Below are 24,058 nucleotides of genomic sequence, written 5' to 3' on the forward strand. Positions count from 1 at the left end.
CTAACTTCTTGAGTGCATAAATGTTACATTGTGCCTGGCTCTGAGAGTCTTTAGGAAGAAATGACTGAAAGTAAGGATATAAAGTGTTTCTTTAGAACATTTGAAGCAAATAGGTTGGCATATTAGGTTTCTCTTTTTGTTGTTGTTTAAAAGTAGATAATTCTCAGGCAGAGGAAATGGACTGGTAAAAATTCAAACACTACCAGATGTAGGTTTGAACATAGTGAATCAAAATGTTTGACATTAGAATCCTCACTGTGTTCAAGATTTTCTTTGCTCATTTCCTGCTGCCATAAATACAACATGCAAAGGCATTAGCTATAGGACTCAAAAGTATTATTTTACAGATTGCTGGAATCTCAGGCCTGGAAATGGAGCTGTTCTAAACTATTAACCCCCAAATGCTTAATACAACATTACATACAAATCAGCTAATACAACATTATGATTTAAATGAAATTTTACATGCACAACATGCATGAAATTCAAATTCTATGTATCTTGAGACCTTAAATACGCAACACTCAAGGATTTTAGTTATAGCACAGCCCCCTGGTACATATGTAGTTTTTTCCATGAATATTCTGTATATAGATGGTATTAACTTTAATGCCCTAATATATGGTTTATAAAACAATAATCAAGACAATCGTTTGCACTTCTATAGTATCTTTCATCTGAGGATTTCACAGTACTGATGAACATTAGATATTTAAGTCTTGCAACACCCTTCCGAGGTAGGTATTCTTCTCTATTTTACCAGGGGGGGGAGAGGAAAGGGGAGCGAGGTGGAAGAGAAGCCAAGCCCCAGAGAGATGAAGTGACTTGTTCCAAGTCACAGAACAGGGAACAGAACTCAGTTTTTTTGTCACCTGGTCAATGTCTCAACCACAAGACCACACATTCTCCCATATGAATGCATGTGTCCAAGCTGTAGTTGCTGTAGGAAGCATTCCCTGACTGTTGGGAATTAAAAGACCTGAGATTTATTGCATTAACACATCTTTTTGCATCTAAGTTCCTTGTTTCTATTGTACAATAAAAAAAACAGATTCACACTCATTCAGAATAAACATGCTTCTATGGATGGAGCATGTCAGTGCTTTTACCATTACCTCTTCTAGGAACCCTAACCCTAGCTCCAAGTGCCCTACCCCTAGAAACCCTAACCATAGGGCGGGAAGCCCTACCCATAGGAAACCTAACCACAGCTCCAAGTGCCCTACCCTTAGGAACCCTGACCCTAGGGCGGGAAACCCTACCTGAAGGAACCCTAACCCAGCTCCAAGTGCCCTATCCCTAGGAACCTTAACCCTAGGGCGGGAAGACCTGCCTATAGGAACCTTAACCCTAGGTACAAGTGCCCTACCCTTAGAACCCTAACCCTTGGGCGGGAAGCCCTACCCATAGAAACCCTAACCCTAGCTCCAAGTGCCCTACCGATAGGAATCCTAACCCTAGCTCCAAATGCCCTACCCATAGGAACCATAACCCTAGCTCCAGGTGCCCTACTGTTAGGAACCCTAAACCTAGGGCCAGCAGCCCTACCCAAAGGAACCCTAACCCTAGCTCCAAGTGCCCTACCCTTAGGAACCCTAACCCTACGGCGGGAGGCCATACTCATAGGAACCCGAACCCTAGCTACAAGTGCCCTACCCTTAGGTACCCTCACCATAACTCCAAGTGCCCTACCGATAGGAACCCTAACCCTAGCTCCAAGCGCCCTACCCTTCGGAGCACTACCCCTAGGGTGGAAAGCCCTACCCATATGAACCCTAACACTAGCTCCAAATGCCCTACCCTTAAGAACCCGAACCCTACTCCAAGTGCCCTAGCCTTAGGAACCCTAACCATAGCTCCAAGTGCCCTAGCCTTAGGAACACAGTCCCTAGGGCGGGAAGCCCTACCCATAGGAACCCTAATCCTAGCTCGAAATGCCCTACCCTTAGGAAACCGAACCCTAGCTTCAAATGCCCTACCCATAGGAACCCTAACCCTAGCTCCAAGTGCCCTACCCTTAGGAACCCTAACCCTAGCTCCAAGTGTCCTATTCTTAGGAACCCTAATCCTAGCTCCAAGTGCCCTACCCTTAGGAACCCTAACCCTACGGCAGGAGGCCATACTCATAGGAACCCGAACCCTAGCTCCAAGTGCCCTACCCTTAGGAACCCTAACCCTAACCCTAGCTCCAAGTGCCCTTCCCTTAGAAGCACTACCCCTAGGGTGGAAAGCCCTACCCATATGAACCCTAACACTAGCTCCAAATGCCCTACCCTTAAGAACCCGAACCCTAGCTCCAAGTGCCCTAGCCTTAGGAACCCTAACCCTAGCTCCAAGTGCCCTACCCTTAGGAACACAATCCCTAGGGTGGGAAGCCCTCCCCATAGGAACCCTAACCCTAGCTCAAAGTGCCCTACCCATAGGAATCCTAACCCTAGCTCCAAGTGCCCTACCCTTAGGAACCCTAACCCTAGAGAGGGAAGCCATACCCATAGGAACCCTAACCCTAGCTCCAAGTGCCCTACCCATCTTCTTCCTTTTACGCCTCTCCTCTCTAGTTTGGCCTAGTACGGGAAATTCAGGCAATTAACTTTTTACAAAAGAGAAATTTCTTTCCAAGAAGGTTTTAAAATATTTTAATGAGAAAATTATGCAGAATATTTACCTGTCCTACAGCTGCTTTGTGTGTGGAGAGTACCTGATTATGATGTGTCCTGATATATTTAGCGGTTTCTTCCTTGTATTCTGAAAAGCTGATAAAGCTAAGGCCTGATATTGTTCCCATTTGCACTGGTTTTCCCTTGGTATAACTCCACTGAGATCAGTGGAGTTACTTCAGGTTTACACTGGTATAAGCGAGAAGTCTAAGGACATTCAGGAGCTGGACACTGGAGTTGATGGGAAAGAGATTAGCAATGATCGAGAAAAGATTCAAGACATTCCATATTCTATACACTCATCCCATCTGGCAACCATGGAAACGCAAACCCTTTCCTCAATCCCTTCTATACTCTCAAGGAGGAGCAGCTATTCCAAACTGTCTAGCAGTGTAATCCTCGTTCTCAAATGTTCACTTTGCCTTGTAAATTGCAGCTCTGCTTGCCACGTGGAGAGTGGAAAACAATTGCTTTGGAGACTTCCAGTCCTGAGAGAGCAACTCCATATCCTTATTAACCACATTCAAATGAACAACTGATTTTTCTCAGGATAGATGGGGGCCTGTGAAAGTACTGAAATGTCCTGAGGGACCATGCCCTCGCACTGCTTATTATAGACTTTCTTACTTTATGAAAAGAGAAAAACAGTGACTGGGAAACTGGAATTAACAGCATAACCTTCTAGTTCCACAGGGTGGGATGCAGCTGAGCCACTCGCAATGAGAGACAGGAAGGGACATTTGCCTTTGAGATGAGGTTACAGGGAAGAATATCATTTTCCTGCCATAGCACACACACCTCTTTGTCCCTCCAAACTTTAAAATGTGCCCACTCTTTTGGGGTACCTAACGTAGACACCTGGGGCGTGACTTTTCAGAGGTGCTGAGCACTCTCACCTCCTCTTAAGGCCTGATAGTGTTACAGATGCTCAGCATTTCTGCAAATTATGTCTAGGGTGTTTCAAGTTGGCTAAAATCAGTGGCCACTTCTGGAAATTTGGGCCCAAATGTCTGCATTTTTTTGGCCATTTCCTTTTCCACTCTCACATTTTTGCCACCCACATTTGTCTGTTCACTCTCTCCCTTGCTCCTTTCTTCCTCCATTAACTTTCTTTTTCTTCCACTCATTCCCTTCCTTTCTCTCCCTACCTTTAAGATGACTCTCTTAACTCTTGTTAGCTTCTAGCCTTCATTCCTAGTCCAGGGTCAAAGACACTATAATTGATATCACAGGACTCCATTGGATCCAGCCATTTTTTCTGTTAGGATGCTAGTCAGCCATCCCTATGAAAAACATTATCTGGATCATTGCCACTATCTTACTCTCCCAGCTAAAGATGTGAACTGCGAGTACCCTGGACAAATTTAACTCTTTGCTTGTCAGGAAAATATCAGGACTCCATCTCTACCTGTGTAGAAAAGAAGTTCCTTAGGGCAGGAAGACCTTTATTAGATCGTGCCAAACTACTGATTATAAAGGATCTATGGGAGGTTCTACTGATGGTCTCCCTCTCAGACTGCATCTCTGCTGGGGTGTATAGATCCCACAAGGCAACGGCACCCAAGAGTTAATGAAGAGCACACTCGCTCTCTCAGCTGTGGCTAAATGGTTTGTTAGTGGTGGCTGCAATAAAAAGCTGCAAATAGACAGAGCAGGGTGACTGTCAGAGAGGCTGACCACCACAGTGGAGAAGCACTGCAGTATTAGATGTAGGAAAGCTGGCTAGAGGGAGCACTTTGCTGACAGAAAGATCAGGGAAGGTTGCCATACAGAAGATACCTGCAAGGGGTAGAGGTGGGAGGCAGCAAGAGACATATGCAAACAATCTTTGACTGCCCAGCTCAGGATGACTGGGACTCAGAGGAGAGGGCAGGCCTGGGACCGGCACAGGACGGGGTGCAGAGACTGAATCCCCAGATTCAGGGTGGCGGTACTAACATAAGACTGTAGGACTTTACTTTTGTTCCTGCTTTAATTTCCCTTATTTCTCATAACATAAGAATGGCCATACTGAATCAGACCAATGGTCCATTTAGCCCAGTATCCTGTCTTTCAACAGTGGCCTGTGCCAAATGCTTCAGAGGAAATTAACAGAACAGGGCAACTATTGAGTGATCCATTCTCTGTCATCCAGTCCCAGCTTCTGGCAGTCCAAGATTTAGGGACATCCAGAGCATGGAGTTGCGTCGCTGACCATCTTGGCTAATGGCCATTGATGGATCTATCCTTCATGGATTTATCTCATTCTTTTTCTAACCCAGATACGCTTTTGGACTTCACAGCATCCCCTGATTGACTGTGCATTCCTATTAAATTCATTGGGTGACCCCTGGTTCATGTGTTATGTGAAAGGGTAAATAACGTTTCCTTGTTACTTTCTCCACACCAGTCATGATTTTATTGACCTCTATCATCTCCCCCTTTAGTCATCTCTTCACTAAGGTGAACAGTGCCAGTCTTCTTAGTCCCTCCTCATGAGGAAGCCATTCTATACTCCTGATCATTTTTGTTGCCCTTCTCTGTACTTTTTTCCAGTTCTAATATATCTTTTTTGAGATGAGGCAACCAAAACTGCATGTATTGGCATATCATGTAGTGGCATTATGATATTTTCTGTTTTATTATCTATCCCTTTCCTAATGGTTTCTAACATTCTCTCAGGTTTTTTTGACTGCTGCTGCAAATTGAGCAGATGTTTTCAGAGAACTCTCCACAGTGACTCCAAGTGATAACAGCTAATTTATACCTCGTCGTTTTGTATGTGTAGTTGAGATTATGTTTTCCAGTGTGCATTGCTTTGCATTTATCAACTGAATTTCATCTATTTTGTTGTCCAGTCACCCAGTTTTGTGAAATCCCTTTGTAACTCTCCACAATCTGCTTTGGACTTAACTATCTTGAGTAATTTAGTATAGTGTGCAAACTTTGCCATCTGTTCCCCCCCTTTTCCATTTATGAATATGTTGACCAGCACCAGTTGCATTATAGATCCCTGGGGGACACCACTGTTTACCTCTCTCCATTCTGAAAACTGATTATTTATTCCTACCCTTTGTTTCCTGTCTTTTAACCAGTTACATATCTATGCGAGGACCTTCCCTCTTATCCCATTATTGCCTACTTTGTTTGAGAGCCTTTGGTGAGGGACTGTGTCAATGCCTTTCTGAAAGTCCAAATACATTATGTCAAGTTCATCACCCTTGTTCACATGTTTGCTGACCCTCTGAAAATTCTAACAGATTGGTGAGGCATGATTTCCCTTCATAAAAGCCATGCTGATTCTTCCCCAACATATTTTGTTCATCTATGTGTCTGATAATTCTGTTCTTTACTATAATTTCAACCAATTTGCCTGGTACTGAAGTTAGGCCTATGAGCCTGTAATTGCCAGGATTGCCTCTGGAGTGTTTTAAAAAAATCAGTGTTACATTAGTGATTCTATGGTACGGTTTGATTCATACAATATTTGACTTTATGCTTTCTTTCACATATATTCCCACTCTCCCACCAACACAACTTTCTCTGTCATTCCTCTATATTTTGTACCGTGGTGTTACCATGTGCCATTGATTATTATCATTCCACCAAGTTTCTGTGTGCCTATTATAACATATCGTCATTTAATACCAGGCACTCAAGTTCACCCATCTTAGTATTTAAACTTCTTGCATTTGTATACAAGCACTTATAAAATTTGTCAATGTTTAGTTGTCTGCCTTAATGTGATGTAATAGATGGGACTCTTTTTTGTATGACTGTTTCTCTTCAGGTCTTATCTATATTTTATCAACTTATATCCTCTCCTTTTTAGTAGGATGAAGAGTATCTCCTTTAATAAATCCCGCCCCTCCCTCTCCTCCATGGCATGTCTCTGGCAGTGTATTCGTCCACACCTGTCAGCTTATCCCAAGCCCTTAGTTTAAAAACTCCTTTACAACCTTTTTAATTTATGTGCCAGCAATCTGGTTCCATTTTGGTTTAGGTGGAGCCCATCTTTCCTGTATAGCCAACTCCTTTTCCAAAAGATTCCCCAGTTCTTAATAAACCTAAATCCCTCCTCCGAAAACCATTGTCTCATCCATGCATTGAGACCAGACAGTTCTGCCTGCCTAACTGGCCCTACACATGGAATGTTACCATGGAGGTTCTAATCTTTCTATTCCACATAGAGGCAAATATGCTGCAGCTCTTTTACATGCTGATCTGTGCTTTAATTAATTGTTCAGTACCATATTTTCCATTGTTATTTGCTGTGTTCTGGTTCTGGCTCTGGCTCTGTAGGTAGCAGTGTGTGAACATCCAAAGGTTTGGAAGATCACCCACTTTTGATTAGCCTCCAAATGTTTGACTGTTTACCTGAACTTTCAGAGGTTCCTTCCCCTCCCTTTTCAAGACTATATAAAAGTCTTCTAGCTCTCAATCTCTCCCATGTCTCCCTTCTGCTTGTGAGACTCCAGTTGACCCTCCAATATCCTCTCCAACTATCCCCTCTATTTTTTGAAGATCTCATTGAGAAACCCAACAACTCTGTTGGCCATCTCCATTGGAACCAGCTGTTAATGCACTCAAATATCAAATACTTTAGGGCTGCATGTCCCAGAAGCCATTTCACATCCTAGGTCTTATCAGGCTTTATTTCAGCAGCATCTACCTTCACCAAGGACTTTATCAAAGCACATACAAGCAATGGAAAGACTCTCATTGATTTCCATGGGCTCTGAGATCACACTGTTGTACTGGCAGAGAGAAGTAGCATTGTGTATTTTTCCATTCATCAGTAACCTTTCCTTTCCTTGATTTACGGACTATGATTAAATGTCAACAGCATCTATTAAGTCTAGATTTACTCCCTTGTTTTGCTCCATTGCTGCCACATGGCCTCATCTGTTCTGTCATATCCCCTTCCTGACCACTGCATACCCCATGCCACAGCCACCTCCACCTGGTTTAGGGGTATGCGGTGGTCAGGAAGGGGATATGGAAGAACAGATGAGGCAACGTGGCAGCTCTGCTATGTCTATGCTCCACTTGTTTGTGGTTCTGTAGGAACCTTATGCCACTTGTATGAGTTAGAGCCATCCTCGACTGCTCACTTCCATGCAGGCCAGCCAGCCCTAGATCCAGGAGCGATAATTAACTTGAATGCCCTCTCACCACCCCGCACCACCCTGGCTCCAGGAAGGTTTGAGAATTTAGCCCTTGGTTTATAGCTCTGGTAGATCACGAGATATTGAAATTTAAATGGAGATATTATGTTTTATGGAAAAGCTATGTTAAGAATTCTAGAGGCTTATAAAATGTAGTAGCTATAACAGGTGTCGGCAACCTTTCAGAAGTGGTGTGCCGAGTCTTCATTTATTCACTCTAATTTAAGGTTTTGTGTGCCAGTTATACATTTTAACGTTTTTAGAAGGTCTCTTTCTATGAGTCTTTAATATATAAGTAAACTTTTGTTGTATGTAAAGTAAATAAGGTTTTTAAAATGTTTAAGAAGCTTCATTTAAAATTAAATTAAAATGAAGAGCCCCCCGGACCTCTGGCCAGGAGCCGGGCAGTGTGAGTGCCACTGAAAATCAGCTCACGTGCTGCCTTTGGCACATGTGCCATAGGTTGCCTACCCCGAGCTATAATTTTGCTCTGCCTCTGAGACCTGTACCATTGAATTCATGGTGCTAGAAGAGCTTGGTTTTACAAGGAAGGATATAAAGAAGTAACAATTTTCAAAAAAACTCACCCTCTTTAAAATTTTAAAAATATATTTTCTGTAAAATCTGCAGCCTATACAGAAGAAATGATGTGGTGTGGTGTAAAGGGCACTCATTTGGGATGTGCTGCCTAACCTGTGACTTGTCACATGTGCATAACGTGGTCATCTATGTCATTGAGGCTTTCATACCATGCCATGCCATTGTCCCAAAAACACAGCCAAAGCGCTACTGAAGCTTCCGTGGGCCTGGTCCAAGGTCTGTGGAAGTTAAGGGAGTCTTCCCTGGACTTCCTGTTGCCTTGGATGAGGCCCCATATGATGGTCTCCTAATATTCACAACCCTACCTTCTTCCCAAAAGTAATTCTATTAGCCTGGAACTGGCCTTCTCTGAGTTCAATGGCAAGTTCATTGTAACTTGCACACTTTTTTTAGTATTAATATTGGGTTTGGCTACAATTTTTCTATGTTCTACATTGGATACCATGTTGCAAGATGCTGCTTATCCTCAAGATTTAAAAAGTATTATGCCTTAAAGCCTGGATCCTGTCTTAGGCCACCAGATCAATGACACTCTTCAGAGGCAGCCAACATGGTTTTTAGAGGCATCATAATCTTTGATAGTAAGATTATGAGGAGAGGCAACAGATCATAGGCAACATGAAGGATGGCCGCAAGTGGTGAATATCTGAGTAAGTTTGTATATTTCACATGCATTCTTTTCACTGGAAAGCTTTCATTAGGCACCCAAGCTTTTGCAGGGGTGCTATTAAATAATCATAAACTGTCCCTACAATTTCCCCCTCTGCCAGGGGGAGGAGGATTCCCACAGTCCTGATATTCACAGCAAAAATCTGTGTTTGTTTCAATGTTCAGTGTCCAGTTGGTCTCATAACTGAAAAAACAAAGTTAAATTCTTTGAAATGTGTTTGTACAGCCCCAATTATGAGTCATTAAAGTGTTAGTAAATGCAGTATATGCCTGTTCTTACAAAAAGCTGGCTCTTAACAGCCCTGTTTCAACATAACCCTCTGTATTAACAGTTGGCTTCTCAAGATCTTGCACAAAAAAACATTCAGTAAAAACCACTTGATAGCCTAGGAGGGAATTGATGTACATTCCAGATTCTGGAAGCTTACAAAGAAATTGTAGTAATCCCTGTGGGCTTCAAAAGAGACACAGTGCCCATGGGCGATGATTCGGGTAAAACTGGGGCATTTTATCAATTCCTCTCAAAAAAGCAATTCACTCAGCTTATTAACTCTCTTGAATGCATTTATCTTTAGCTAGCAGTGAAGATTATCTAAACATTGAAATAGCCAAGCTATAATGCTTGTCTGAAAGCTATAAAAAGTGGCATTCAGAAATGTGTCTTTTCCAGGTTTTCAACAAAAGCATGAGCAATCTTCTTCCATTTACCACCAACACATTCCAGAGCACTATTTTAAGTTTAGTGGAGTTTATTATTGGTCATGATGGGGTAGAATTTTGTAAGCACCTTCCATATTTTACTGTTACAAAATTTGAGTTTTATGATTTTGTTTTTATCTCATTTGATTGCTATATATATTCTCTCTATATTAAACTTGATATTCATTATTTTCACTCAGTCCCCAAAACTACTGAAAGCACAATGAACTGCAGTTCTGTAACGCAAAAGATGTTTAATGCAATTACTGGATGGAAGGAATTCTGATGGAGGTACATTCAGGAATAGCAGTCAGGCTTAAATTGACTTGGAAAAGTTCTCTATAATATTCAGGTACTCTGGAGGCAACTGATGTTCTAGGCAAAATAATTTTCCATTTGGGTTTGGGAAACATTTTCAGCATTTTTGTGGGCTTTCCAGAGAAGTCAGAGGCTGTGAACATTTTTTTAGTAAATGTTTAAATATTGAAGTATCTCGAATCTATTGTGTGCAAACACTAGGTTTTAGAACAAAAGGTCACATATATTAAACCATTCACACCATAATATTACTAGGGTGACCAGATAGCAACTGTGAAAAAATGGGACAGGGGGTGAGGGGTAATAGGCGCCTATATAAGAAAAAGTCCCAAAAAACAGCACTGTCCCTATAAAAACAGGACATCTGGTCACCCTAGATCAGGGATAGGCAACCTATGGCACGCGTGCAAATGCAGCACACGAGCTGATTTTCACTGGCAATCACACTGTCTGGGTCCTGGCCACCAGTCTGGGGGGCTCTGCATTTTAATTTAATTTTAAATGAAGCTTCTTAAACCTTTTGAAAACCTTATTTACTTTACATACCACAATAGTTTAGTTATATATTACAGACTTATTGAAAGAGACCTTCTAAAAACATTAAACTGTATTACTGGCATGCGAAACCTTAAATTAGAGTGAATAAATGAAGACTCGGCACACCACTTCTGAAAGGTTGCCGACCCCTGCCCTAGATATTACTATAAATATAGATTTTAGGGCCAAAAAAGCCAGAAGAATAATGATCATCTGGTCCAATCTCCTGCATAACACAGGCAATACATCCTCACCCCATAATTTCTGCATCAAGCCCTTGGCTTCTGTTTGAGCTGTAGCATATTTTATAAAGAAACCAGTCCTGATTTAAAGAGTTCAAGTGATGGACAATCCACCACAGGTCTAACCAAGTTGTTCCAATGGTTAATTACCCTCATGGTTAAAAAATTGTGCCTTATTTCTAGTCTAGATTTGTCTAGCTTCAGCTTCCAACCACTGGATCTTGTTATACTTTTTTCTGCCAGAGTAAGTCATCTACTATCAGAAATCACTTCTTCACGTAGGTATGTGTAGAATGTGATCAAGTTGCTTGTTAACCTTCTCTTGGTTCAACTAAATACATTCTGCTACTGATGGGTCAAGTCCTGAAGTCTTTACACAGTAAAGTATGTACTCAATCTGAGCTCCCTTGCACCACTGGTGTCATTCCATGGACTTCAACAGTCAGTCCTGATTTGCACCAGTGTAAACAAAAGGAGATTTGGACATTTATTGGGCATTCTGCTGGAGTAAAGACGGAGTAAAAACAAAATCAGGACTTCAGGATTTGGCTCTAAAGTGACTGTGACACCATAAAAAGGAGATTTAGTTCATTAAGTGAACAAACTGTAGCAACAAGCGGGTTATGAGAAAGGTCCTTATGTCCTATAGATATTTAGGAAACTTAATTGCTAAGAAAATAAGAGAAAGGACTTTAAAAATCTTTGGAATAATGCATCATTGTTATCCTTTATGAATTCCTCTTTTAATCAGGGCCTCAGACATACTGGCATCTACTTCATTATGGTGTCTGCTGGAACTGGCATCAGTGTAGCCAATGGATTTGTCTCTAGATGCATATGAGGACTGTGATTGTAGGATTGGTTCCAACTACCACAATTATCTGCATTTCCAGTGTTGAGAGCTATTGAGAGACTTTATAATTTACCCATAAATATCCACTTTGGTCTGAAATTGCATATCAACTGTCTACCTACTGTTGATCTCACCATCATCATCTTGTGCCTGAATTTATTGCCCTTTCTGTCCTCTTAGTACTGGTCTACACTTAAAAATTAGATTGACCTAGCTATGTTTTTCAGGGCTGTGAAAAACTTTGCACCCAGCGTACCATAGTTAGGTCAGCCTAACCTGCAGTGTAGACGTGGCTAGGTCAATGGAAGAATTCTTCTGTCAACTTAGCTATTGCCTCTCAGAGAGGTGGATTAACTGCATTGACAAGAAAACCCCTTCTGTCAATGCAGGAAGCGTCAACACTACAGTAGCACAGATGCAGAACTGTAGCTGTGGCACCATAGCAGCTCTCCTGTAGACATGCCCTGAGTTTGAGTTAGGACCTGTCCCTGCTACCACTGAAATCAATATCAGAACTACGATTGAGCTGAATGGGATCAGGAGTGGGCAGGTTTGTAAGATCCTCTGGAAATCTATCAGTGTGGCTAGGTATTTATACTGTGCTCAATGTGCTCTGTAAATCATTGTGTAGCTGTATGACACTCTATTACTATATAACTATAGAAACAATTTGTTTTCCTTTCTTCCCTTTTATTTAATACTCATCCACTAAACTTGGCTACTTGATGCTGCAGGTAAGTTTCTGATCCATATCATTGTGCCATGTGTTTTTCAATGTGGACACTTCATCCTTGCATTTCTGACATCTTATCTTGTCAGGTATCCTCTTCTCCCCCATTATTAAGCATGCCATGGAGAGTATTCTTTTCCAGACACCAAACTTCACGTTCTAATGCGGACACAGTATCCTCTAGAAAAACATAACACAGCAGTTTGTGTGTCTCAAAATGATATAATCACAATCTAGAAGGTTAACTACACATGTAAATATGGGGTCAAAAGTTGTCTACAACAAAATGCCTATGATGAGACATCAATGGCAATGACATATTCCTTTATTTTATCATGTTGTGGGCTACCCTACCTTTTCAAGGGCCAGGGAGCTTGGAGGCCTGCCGGCCCTGTACATTTATCAGCTGGGAAGGGATCAAATGTTTTCTATAAAGAGCTGAGAAAGCTCAGTTGGAAGGAGCTGCAGGAGGGAGACTGGCTCCTGCAGTGAACCATGAAGTGGGAGGGACAGAGAGGCAAAGGGGAAAAGCCTCTGGAAGCTGTAGCCCAAGGTGGGCAGAGGAGGTGTTTTTGTGTTTGATGTTTTGCCTAGATTTTACATTTGGAGAATAAAACCGGGCCCGATGCAGACTCTGAGCATGGCATTGAGTCCTTCCTGGGTTTGAGAGGCACAGGCCAGCAGCCTACATATGGTGGAATGTGCGGGCAGGTTATCAGCCCCTGGAACTGAGGGGAAACTGAGGCAGCAGCTAGCCAGAAACGAGATGGGGCAAGGTGACCCTGCAATTTAGAAAAGTTCACCTAGTTGTACAAAAATCAATAAACCACAAAAACATATTAACCAGAAGAACTGATGTCTACTAACAGTAATTAAAAACTCCCCATCTCCTCTCAGTACCTCCTCAACCCCAACCTGTCTCCTCTGGAAAAGCCTGAAAGAATAGACAGGTTTTGCAACATACCCTAATGGTAAACTAATGTCCTCTTGAATCCCAGGGGAAGTAAATTCAAGGGCCTTCCCACGGGGAACTATTATTATAGTAGTTCTGGGAGACGTCAGCTAAGATCGGGGACCCATTGTGCTTGATACTGAACATAGACAGCCAAAATAGACAAGACAGACAAAAGTTGGGGAAAAGAACAGATAAGGCACTGACAGATTAAGTAACTTTCCCAAAGACACAGGATGTCTGTGGTCGAGGGAAGATTGAACTTTGATCTCCTGGTTCCAATCCAGTGCCTTTACCACAAAACCATCTTTCCTGTCAGCCCCTAAAGAGGAATAAATCTAAGGATTGTCATCTTGAATATCCCAGCTAATCTCAACTGCTGGTTTGTAGTATAAAGAGAGAGATGATATTCAGGGCTCTAAGATATGTAGGGCTCAAGCCATAAAGAGATTTATAGCTTGAAACTAGCACTTTGAATGTCACCCAGACACCAGGTGGAACCCAGTGCAGTCAATGGAGCATGGCTGCAGCATGTGCCTAACTGGAACCACTGGTAAGGTAGTAGACAGTCTTGTTCTGGACTGGATGACATTTCCAAGGGTAGCCTTGCATTAATCCATTCTGATGACAAGGATATAGATAACAATGGTGGGTTCAAGAAGAAAAGTCATAACCTCTTTGTCAAGCAAAGATGAAAGAGCACTCAAGTCCATTGCTGTTATCTGGGCATCAAGGAGAAACTGAGGGTGCATGGCCCTTTCCTCTGGCCATGTCTCCTATGCTGGGAGCCAGGAGAAGGGGTTGGGAAGGAGCAGGCACCATTGCCTTAAGCCATGGGAAGATTCCCGCATGTCACACAAATCTTCCGCCAGGCACATCAAGGGGTCGGGTTATGCATTGTACTGGGGGATGGGCATAAAGCAGACTTCATGGACTACAGAGTCAGGCCCGTAATCTTTGCTGTGTCCCCTGGTTGTTTTCCCCCACCCAACCAGTATCACCAGATCCAGCTTCAATTAACTAGTTCTCATCTGAGCCACAGACTCAGGCTGAAATGACCACACTGTCTGGCTCTGATGAAAGAGAGAGTGCCATCAGAATTTGAAGGTTCCAGGTGAACAAATCATTGGCAGTGGATGATTACTGTGACAAATACAGCCTTTCCCTGCTCAGGGAACAACCAGGAGTGAATCATGATTTACGCCGATGTATTTACTCAGCAGTCTTTGACAATATTTGTATACAGAGTTTGAGAAATGTGACCATGGGCAGTTCTTGCCTCACTGTTTAAGGGGTGGTTAGTTGTGATTGCTCAGATGAGTCGCATGGGTGGTCCTTCATTTCCCTAGAAGTTTTTACCTTGAGTTAATTAATATCTAATTAACTCAACAAACTTAGCAAGTTTGTAAGGGTGAATATGGATTTAGTGATCCTCAGGGTAAAAAACAAACATTTGAAGCCTGGATCAAATGTATGGCCAGTGTCCATACCAGTCTTTACATATATGTTTGGTGAAGGAGTGTGCATGTTCTCTTACAGCAAAAACTCATACCTGTGCATTTAAAATTCAGTTTCCACCAGTATTTACACCTTCAGATCTGACATTGTTTTCGTGAATGTTCAGGCCAGTAAAATTGAACTGCATGTGGATGGAAAGTGAACATGAAAGCAGAGGGAAGGCTGAAAGCAGCTAGCATCGGTGGGATGAAAAGCAGGGAAGCTATATAGGAAAAACTGTTTAGAGCTGCCCATTTGCAACAACCCACTATGCCTACATATTGTAAAGATCTCGCCACCCCTGGCTTTAATCACATCAACTCGATAATATTATGCATCTCCTTGATCCCATCCCACCTTGTACTGGATGCCATGCACAAATTGCAGATTCTTTCCAAAATTACCCACACTGGTAAAAGCCAATCTCCTGAAAGTACTGCAGTTTTATAGCTGTACCCAAGCAAATGACACTGAGTTCATGTATGTCATGGTTGGGCTGCATTTATTTCTCTCAGCTGCTAAAATGCATTTATCAGAGGGGTAGCCGTGTTAGTCTGGATCTGTAAAAGCAACAAAGAATCCTGTGGCACCTTATAGACTAACAGACGTTCTGCAGCATGAGCTTTCGTGGGTGAATACCCACTTCTTCAGATGCAAGAACTAAAATGCATTTAGTTCAACAAAAAATTAGGAGTAATAGCTCACTTTTTCATTATCTCAAGAAATTTGCAGTACAAAAGTGAGTGTGTGTGTGTGTGTGCATCTGTAATAAAGTTAAGGGCTATTACAAAGGTGTAAATTTAAAAATGTGACACCATTAATCTAGAGAACTTCAGATGACCTGAGTGCAGACGCAAACAAAGTTTTTCTGCATAAACATTTACATATATTTGCAATGACAGAAGGTTATGCAGCGGGGAGGAAAGGCTTTTTGTTTCACTTTGTCTTGTGTCAGGTCATGTCAAATATGGCATGAAAGAATTCAACATAACATGACCTGACACAAAAAGATGCAAAGTATAGTTGAGGAATGTGGAGCGTTGGGGTGAGCAACAAGAAAGAAACAGTTTTAACCACAGAGACATACAGTTAGCTCTTCATGCGTGAGTAGAAATTTGGCACCCAGATTTTTGTTATTTATGTCCTAAAACACTTTGCCTCATTATTTACTAAATAGGATAATCTGGAATGGATCATTTTTTTTCACTGATGAAAGGAAGCCTAATATTTATCTTGTCAGTTTAAACTGAGAATGTACAAGGTTTAAAAAGAAGGTAGAAGGTTTTTATTCATACATTTATGCACTATATAGAGTGTGTGCATATAATCAATATCTATATACAACTTAAAAGCACAGCTGTATCTTGCTTTGTGAGGGAAGAGTTTGGGGAAATAGTTGTTTGCTATTCACTTCCTTTAGAGGCTTTCATAAAGTAATTACAATAATACAACAAGAAAACCCCACCTCACAGCAGCTGGAGTGCAAAGGGAGGGAGCCCCCTTCAGACAACATTAGCAGTGCTGGAGAAAAATATCCATTCTTGGACTCACTCTGAAGAATAACATTTTTAACATTTTGTTTGTATTTCAGGAACCAGACAGTGAATAGTAAATAGAGTTGCATAGATATAAAGTTATGCCTTCTCAGAAACTCCAAAGGATGTCCTCAGAGTTCCATGTCTATTTTCTGTGGGCTAGACGGCGACTCTGACTATGCATCCATGCAAGGGAGCGTAGGGGAGTAAGAACTCCCCTGACACACCAACATGGGCTACCTAGACAAAGGGTCCTTATACATACAAGTAAAAAGGGACTCTACACTCACTGACTCCCTCCCCCCTCCCACACACACACATCCTGGAGTAAGTGGGCAGGAAAGGGTGAGGAATGGATTGAACATTGTCTCTTCCTCTGTAAAAACTGGCCAGTGGTCAGCTAAACCAGTGTGGCAGAGTGGCAATAATAACTTGCCACTGGTATAAGACAGCAGCAAATTATTGCCATTTCCCCCTCCTCTACCCTGAGCAAGGGTGGCATCAGGGAAGGAACTGTGACTCTGTGGTGTGCCTGTGATGCACAGGCCCTACTGGGGCTGTTCTTGAGGTGATGCTGTTGAAACACCACCCTTCGCTCAGGGCTGTGCCTAGAGTCATAATGTAGCTGGGTGTGCTTTAGAATGACAAGCAGTAACTCATTATAACACCCGGGCTAGCTGTTTTTTAAGTCAGGGTGGATTGTTCATTCATTCATTTGATTTTTGTGTAAGAACGTTCCTCTTTGTGTATCTACTGTCTGAAAGCCATGTCAAATCCTGCACATCTCCCACTGATATTCAGCCTGTCACAGTCACTGGACATATAACCTCAATGGACATTGTGGGCAGAGGGTGAAGGATATACATGGCCTTATAAATATAGGCACATTTATAAATGAGAATCTGAGGCACTTTGAAGCAAATAATAATCTTTAACACCCATGCCGCGCTTTAAATCATCAAAGTGATTTTCATAGATAATGAAACCATTGTGATGGTGAGGGAACATATATTTCCCTCACTAGAAACTTTATATATGTTCTTTCTTTCTTTTGTTGTTTCCCTTGAAAGTAATCTGGATTGACAACCATAACAAGTAGCCTTTTGTGCACACCATAGTTCAATATAGAGGATGCACTGGTCTGGAAAACAGCTCAGTTGAAGATGGAGCAGCCAACGGCACCCCTCTTTTTATTAAATATACACTCTGTCTATTATTCCTGGAAGCATTGTGTCACTTTACTCATATAATGCTCTATTTATATAGAATATTAAAATAAGCTCAGGCAGGTGATTATACTGCTCCTCTCTGGCCTTAAAATCTATGCATCTATTAAAAAGATGTCACACGCTGTACCTTAATGGCCAGCTTTATTTACTTCCCCTTAATGAATTCCATTTGAGAGGTGAGAATGTGTCTGTTTTTTTTTTTAATCTATACAAACCACCTTTCTGAAACTCTAAATCCTTGGTCATGAGATCATAAGTCCACACTTAGCAGTGGGATTGGAAGTAGTTACTTGCGAAATTGTTACTGAGGGAGAAAGGTAAACATTGGATGTCCAGGGTCTGTCTTGTGTTGCACTGCTCCAGCAGTTGTATGCCAGGTATTGGAATAATTGTATTATTTTAGGCAGATGTAAGTGAGAGAATATATCACATTACCAACATTAGTGCTGTGAGATTTGGCTGCATATAAGTAGGAGCAGGACCTAGGTAATTCTTGGTTTGTCTGAAGTGTGAGGATTATTTTTCACAGCATTTTATGTTAATAATAAATAACTTTGCGGCTTAACTTATGGAAGGACCTAAAGAAGTTAATGATGATTAAACCAATAGGATTCTCTTAAAAATGTAGGGCTAAGCTGTGACTTGAACTACATAAGCAGTAGAGGAAGTGAGTAGCAAACAACTCTTTCCCCAAACTCTTCCCCCGCAAAGCAAGAAGACAGCAGGGAAGGAACTGTAATTCGGGTGTGTCTGAGTCACTCCTGGCCAGGTGTAGCTCATGTACCACCCTTTCATCAGGATTGTGCCTAATATCTTATTTTTGGATTGGGATTTTCTAAGGGACCTAAGGAAGATAGGAACTAACTTCCAATGGGGTTTAGGTACCTAACTCCCTTAGGTCCCTTTGAAAATCCTAGTTCTGGCCTTTAATTGGCTCTGTGGAAATGACTCTAACATTAAAAATGATTTGAATTTAATAGTGAATGTTATCCTTTGTGTGGGTTTTCAATTCATCCTATAGAATTCTATAGTAGGAATATAAACCTAGAAAGTTGTTATCCTCTACCACATTCCATGGGACTTTCCATAAGGCGTGATTGGGCCAGTGCAGGTAGCATTTCTCACTTCAGACTCCAAGCATTTTTAAACTGATCTTTTAAGTACATGTTACGTGAAGATGTAATTTGCAGGGGAGTTAAATACTGTTGGTGATATGATGACAGTGTTGAATAGGAGAAAACAGAGCATAGGTGTCATTTGGGGGAGAAGAGGGCAAAGATCAATCATACAGGGTCATGAGTTTGCTTTTGTCATTCGGGTGCATCTTGGTGGATTATTTGTTGGTTATTCTGTTAACCATATGCTTAATTGTACAAGATTATGAATAAATATTGTGAGGTTGGGTAATAAATTGGGTAGAAATAGGAAGTAGTGGGATGAATATGCAGTAGTAAGAGTTAGGAGAAGAAAAAATGAAGGGGAGATGGAACTGTATGAGACCTACAATAAAAAATGGATCCTTCATGAGTAGGGGACTGCAACACCTTTCTTCAATCATGGCTGAATATTCTGAGGCAGTAGGGAAATGTGATCTTGTGGTTTATACAGCAACATTGCAAAACTGATTTTTGGTTTGGAGAAAAAATTGTGCTTCCTTCTGAGATAAGAGAGAGAAAATGAATAACTTCCTCATTATATTTTTCCTCACTAGTTGTAAATCAAGATGGACAACCTCTGATTGAAGGCAAGCTGAAAGAAAAGCAAGTTAGATGGAAGTTTATCAAAAGATGGAAAACTCGCTATTTCACTCTCGCTGGCAATCAGCTTCTGTTTCGCAAAGGAAAATCTGTAAGTTAGAACATCACTTTGGTTTGCTCATCTCCCCCCACTCCCCCCCAGCATTACCCTCTTCCTTGGGCTTTTCAAGACTATGATTATTCCATATTCTCCTCACATAGCTAATTTCAGCCAATGGTTTGCTGGCTAAGCTTGTCTATGCTGTAGGAGGGTTTATGCCTCTTCCTGTGAGACAAAGGGTGGGGTTTTCAAAGGCCCTCAGCTTTGGCCTAATGCTCTTCTTTTTGAAGTCAGTGGCAACAGAGTTAGGCAAATGCTGAGTACCCTGCATACTTAGGGTCCAGTTCTGCTCTCAGATAAAAAGATGCAACTTCCGTTGGCTTCAAGGGAAGTTGCACCCATGTAACACAGGTAGATTGCGCCCACCAGCTCTTAAAATCTTTTCAGATTCCCTTAGTTGGTGACCAATGACTAAGAGTGCCTCCAAAGGTGAAGGTTTAATTTAGTACCAGGCTATTGTGTCACTAACGCACCTATGCCTCAAGAAATTGCACTGAGTTGAAAAAAAAATGCCTAAATGCCTTTCAGTTCTGGTTAGCAATTCTTAATTTTGTTGTTCAAGTAAATGTATGGATAAGCAACAGTGAAACTGAATTCTGCACAGGTAAAAAAGCAACTGTTTGCAAAAAGCCTGGAGTACAACAGCAAGGAAAGTATTAATTCCATCTTAGATTCTCAAAAGTGATCAGTGATTTTGGGTGCCAAACTGACAGACTTTAAAGGGGTTTGATTTTCAGAGGACAGGTGCTCAGCACTTTCTGAAAATCAGGGCCCTCTAAGATATTTCAAGCTGGGTACCCAAAACAAAATCACTATTCTCTTTAATAAAAAAAAATTGGGCTACTTCTCTTGTTTAACTGAATAATCCATACTGACATTATAGCATTCTAATCATCACCAGAAAGGAAACACAAAGGATTGCTGAAAGTGGGATACTAATGCAAGAGTTCTCTGTTTCTCCCAATAAAGGGCTAAATTCTGCTCTCACTTGTCCCACTGTATAAATACAGAGTATCTATTCTGAAATTTCAGTGGATTTATACCAGAAGAAGTGCGAGAGAAATTTGGCCTAGTGTATCTAATACTGCAAAATTAATTTCAGTGCTTCTGATTTATTAGACACTCTGAGTGGAAAATTACTTTCTTCAGCCCTTAGTAATTGGCATTACCAAATACTATGCAAAATGGTCTTTTTTGTTTCCAGGGAGGTTCCAAGATAACAGAAGCCTCTTATCAGAGCCTGGCTGAAACTTTGACCCTAAAGCTTAATTTTGCTTCTAAAGAGCTTTTATTACCATCTATAAACAAAATCAAGCACTCTAAACTCTAAAATGGCTGCTTGAGCCCCTTCCTTTCATGGAGGCCATACAAAGTTGTGTCCGTGATGCACTTGTGCCTTTCTTAGGAAAATGCAGTCCATCAGAAAGGGGCTAATTCATAAAAGAACATCTCCCTGCACTTCTAGTGATTTCCTAATGTGTTTGGCTGGGTTTTTAAAGAAAAATTAATATGTACTTTTATGACCAGTCTATTTTACTATTGCTTGATGTTTACTTTTTTTTAATTTGCCAGAATAATTGTCAACTTCCTCACAAGTTGACTGGCCTATAAAAATTTATTTGATGTAATGGAAGTTAATTAGATATCCTACACTAATAAAGCAACAGGCACATCAGAATTCTCTAATTCCCATGGGATGTGATTATCGGATGAAAATCAACCCCCTAAGATTGTTTTACTGCTGCTCTCTTTTGTTAATGCAAGAAATGTATATTGTTTGGCAGGCAGAGGAAGGTGGCAGATCAGGTTGTTGAATGGCAGTTTCTTCTCAGCTGTATATTTCATACAGATTAATTTACTTCTTTTTAACATAAAATCAAGAATTTTGAGCTGTTTTAACTGTTTGTAATGGTGATGCACATTACTAGGCAGGTTTAAGGTACAGTCGCTGTATTCAGGCCAGCATATTTTTCAAGTATATGTGTTATATCCTGTTACTTTTATATGGTTGCTGAAATTAGAGCTAGCCAAAGGTACTGGATTGATATCCCTAGAGACTCGAGGCCTGTCTTTAACCTCAGCCTGGGTATAGCATGAGAAATGGCATTGAAAGCTTCCCTGCGCAGCCTCACCAGTGTGGCTCAACTCAGTTCTGGAAGGGCTATCTCTAGAGAGAGAATGGGTATTGCAGACTTTCATAGTTGTCCCCTGATTGCAAGGGTCTCTATAACAGTGATGGGCAAATAGAATGATTGGCTGACTAGAATGAGTGTTGGCCATATTTGGGGAGCTGGATATTTTGGAATGTCAAAGTATTTGACTGCATGCACCTGAAAGTGGGACTGGAGGGGGAGACAGAGGTTACAAGGATTAGGGTGACCAGACAGCCAGGGTGAAAAATAGGGATGGGGGTGGGGGATAATAGGTGCCTGTGTAAGAAAACGCCCCAAATATCAGGACTGTCCCTATAAAATCGGGACATCTGGTCACCCTAACAAGGCTATATAAGTTTCATGAGCGTGCTTCATGTAACTGATGTCTGAATCATAGAATATCAGTGTTGGAAGGGACCTCAGGAGGTCATCTAGTCCAACCCCCTGTTCAAAGCAGGACCAATCCCCAACGAAATCATCCCAGCCAGGGATTTGTTAAGCCTGACCTTAAAAACCTCTAAGCAAAGAGATTCCACCACCTCCCTAGGTAACCCATTCCAGTGCTTCACCACCCTCCTAGTGAAAAAGTTTTTCCTAATATCCAACCTAAACCTCCCTCACTGCAACTTGAGACTGTTACTCCTTGTTCTGTCATCTGGTACCACTGAGAACAGTCTAGATCCATCCTCTTTGTAACCCCCTTTCAGGTAGTTGAAAGCAGCTATCAAATCCCCCCTCATTCTTCTCTTCTGCAGACTAAACAATCCCAGTTCCCTCAGCCTCTCCTCATAAGTCATGTGCTCCAGCCCCCTAATCATTTTTGTTGCCCTCCACCGGATTCTCTCCAATTTTTCCACATCCTTCTTATAGTGTGTGACCCAAAACTGGACACAGTACTCCAGATGAGGCCTCACCAATGCCGAATAGAGGGGAATGATCATGTCCCTCGATCTGCTGGCAATGCTTCTACTTATACAGCCCAAAATGCCATTAGCCTTCTTGGCAACAAGGGCACATTGTTGACTCATATCCAGCTTCTCCTCCACTGTAACCCCTAGGTCCTTTTCTGCAGAACTGCTGCCTAGCCACTGGGTCTCTAGTCTGTAGCAGTGCATGGGATTCTTCTGTCCTAAGTGCAGGACTCTGCACTTGTCCTCGTTGAAACTCATCAGATTTCTTTTGGCCCAATCCTCTAATTTGTCTAGATCCCTCTGTATCCTATTCCTACCCTCCAGCATATCTACCACTCCTCCCAGTTTAATGTCATCTGCAAACTTGCTGAGGGTGCAGTCCACGCCATCCTCCAGATCATTAATGAAGATATTGAACAAGACCGGCCCCAGGACCGACCCTTGGGGCACTCCGCTAGATACCAGCTGCAAACTAGACATGGAGCCATTGATCACTGCCTGTTGAGTCCGATGATCTAGCCAGCTTTCTATCCACCTTATAGTGCATTCATCCAGCCCATACTTCTTTAACTTGCTGGCAAGAATACTGTGGGAGACCATATCAAAAGCTTTGTTAAAGTCAAGGAATAACACGTCCACTGCTTTCCCCTCTGAGAGTCTGAGTTAAGACTCTCAAATCCAGCTGGTGCAACCTCAGTGAAATGCATCATGAACCAAAGGGTTGGGGAGGGGGCGGTCTGGCTGTGCTGTTGGTGTCCACCCTAAGAGGTAGGAGCTCTCATGTCCCAAAGCTAGATCTGGCAGTGTATGACACTGTCTTGTATGTTATTCCCACAATGGGAACAACCAACAGATGGGAACAGCCTTATCCTGTTACTTAGCACTGTGCATTTTGTGGAAAACACCAGTTTAGTTCCCACTGCTTGGAGATATGGGAGAAACACATAGAAAAGGTGCTGTTTTAGATGCATGTTTGCATAGATGGTCTGCTCATGGAGAATGCATGCTACATAGCACCCATCAAACTGTAGTGCTGGGCCTGAGATTTTTAAAACAGAAATGAACATCAGCACTGGTGAAGTAGCTAATGAGCTGATAGGCACAGCTGCAGTTGTGAAGACTGGCCTAACTACATGATTTGACATGCTACCAATACCCAGCTTTATTCTGTCTTTTTTATTTTAGAAATCTTTTAGATTTGAATACAAAATCATTCCAAGTCAAAATTTTAAAATAGGAGAAAATAAAGATTTTGCTGGGCTTTTCACCACTCCACGCAGTGAGGGTTCCAGTCCTGCATACCCTCCGCACCTGTATGTCCAGGGAGTAAATGGGCCTTCCCAGATCAGATCATCAAGGTGATCTGTGCATCAGTTTACAATAGAGCATATACTATTAAGCTGTGCAGTGTGATAGACCCAGGCCAGTTGGGTACAGCAGAATAGCAGAAGGCAGATATACTGGCCACTGGA

At 41.8% G+C, this 24,058-nt stretch overlaps 1 protein-coding gene across 6 annotated transcripts in view; it reads left to right on the top strand.

Moving 5' to 3' along the window:
• VEPH1 (ventricular zone expressed PH domain containing 1) overlaps nt 1-24,058 on the top strand; it is a 186,522-nt gene that overhangs the window by 158,218 nt on the left and 4,246 nt on the right. For all 6 annotated transcript variants that reach the window (XM_039489510.1, XM_039489506.1, XM_039489509.1 and 3 more), the window contains one exon: nt 19,377-19,513. In XM_039489510.1, coding sequence (XP_039345444.1) covers nt 19,377-19,513 — 137 coding nt within the window. The remainder of the gene's footprint in view (nt 1-19,376; nt 19,514-24,058) is intronic.

The sequence above is a fragment of the Mauremys reevesii genome, linkage group 9, assembly GCF_016161935.1.
Source record: "Mauremys reevesii isolate NIE-2019 linkage group 9, ASM1616193v1, whole genome shotgun sequence".
Taxonomy (NCBI): domain Eukaryota; kingdom Metazoa; phylum Chordata; order Testudines; family Geoemydidae; genus Mauremys; species Mauremys reevesii.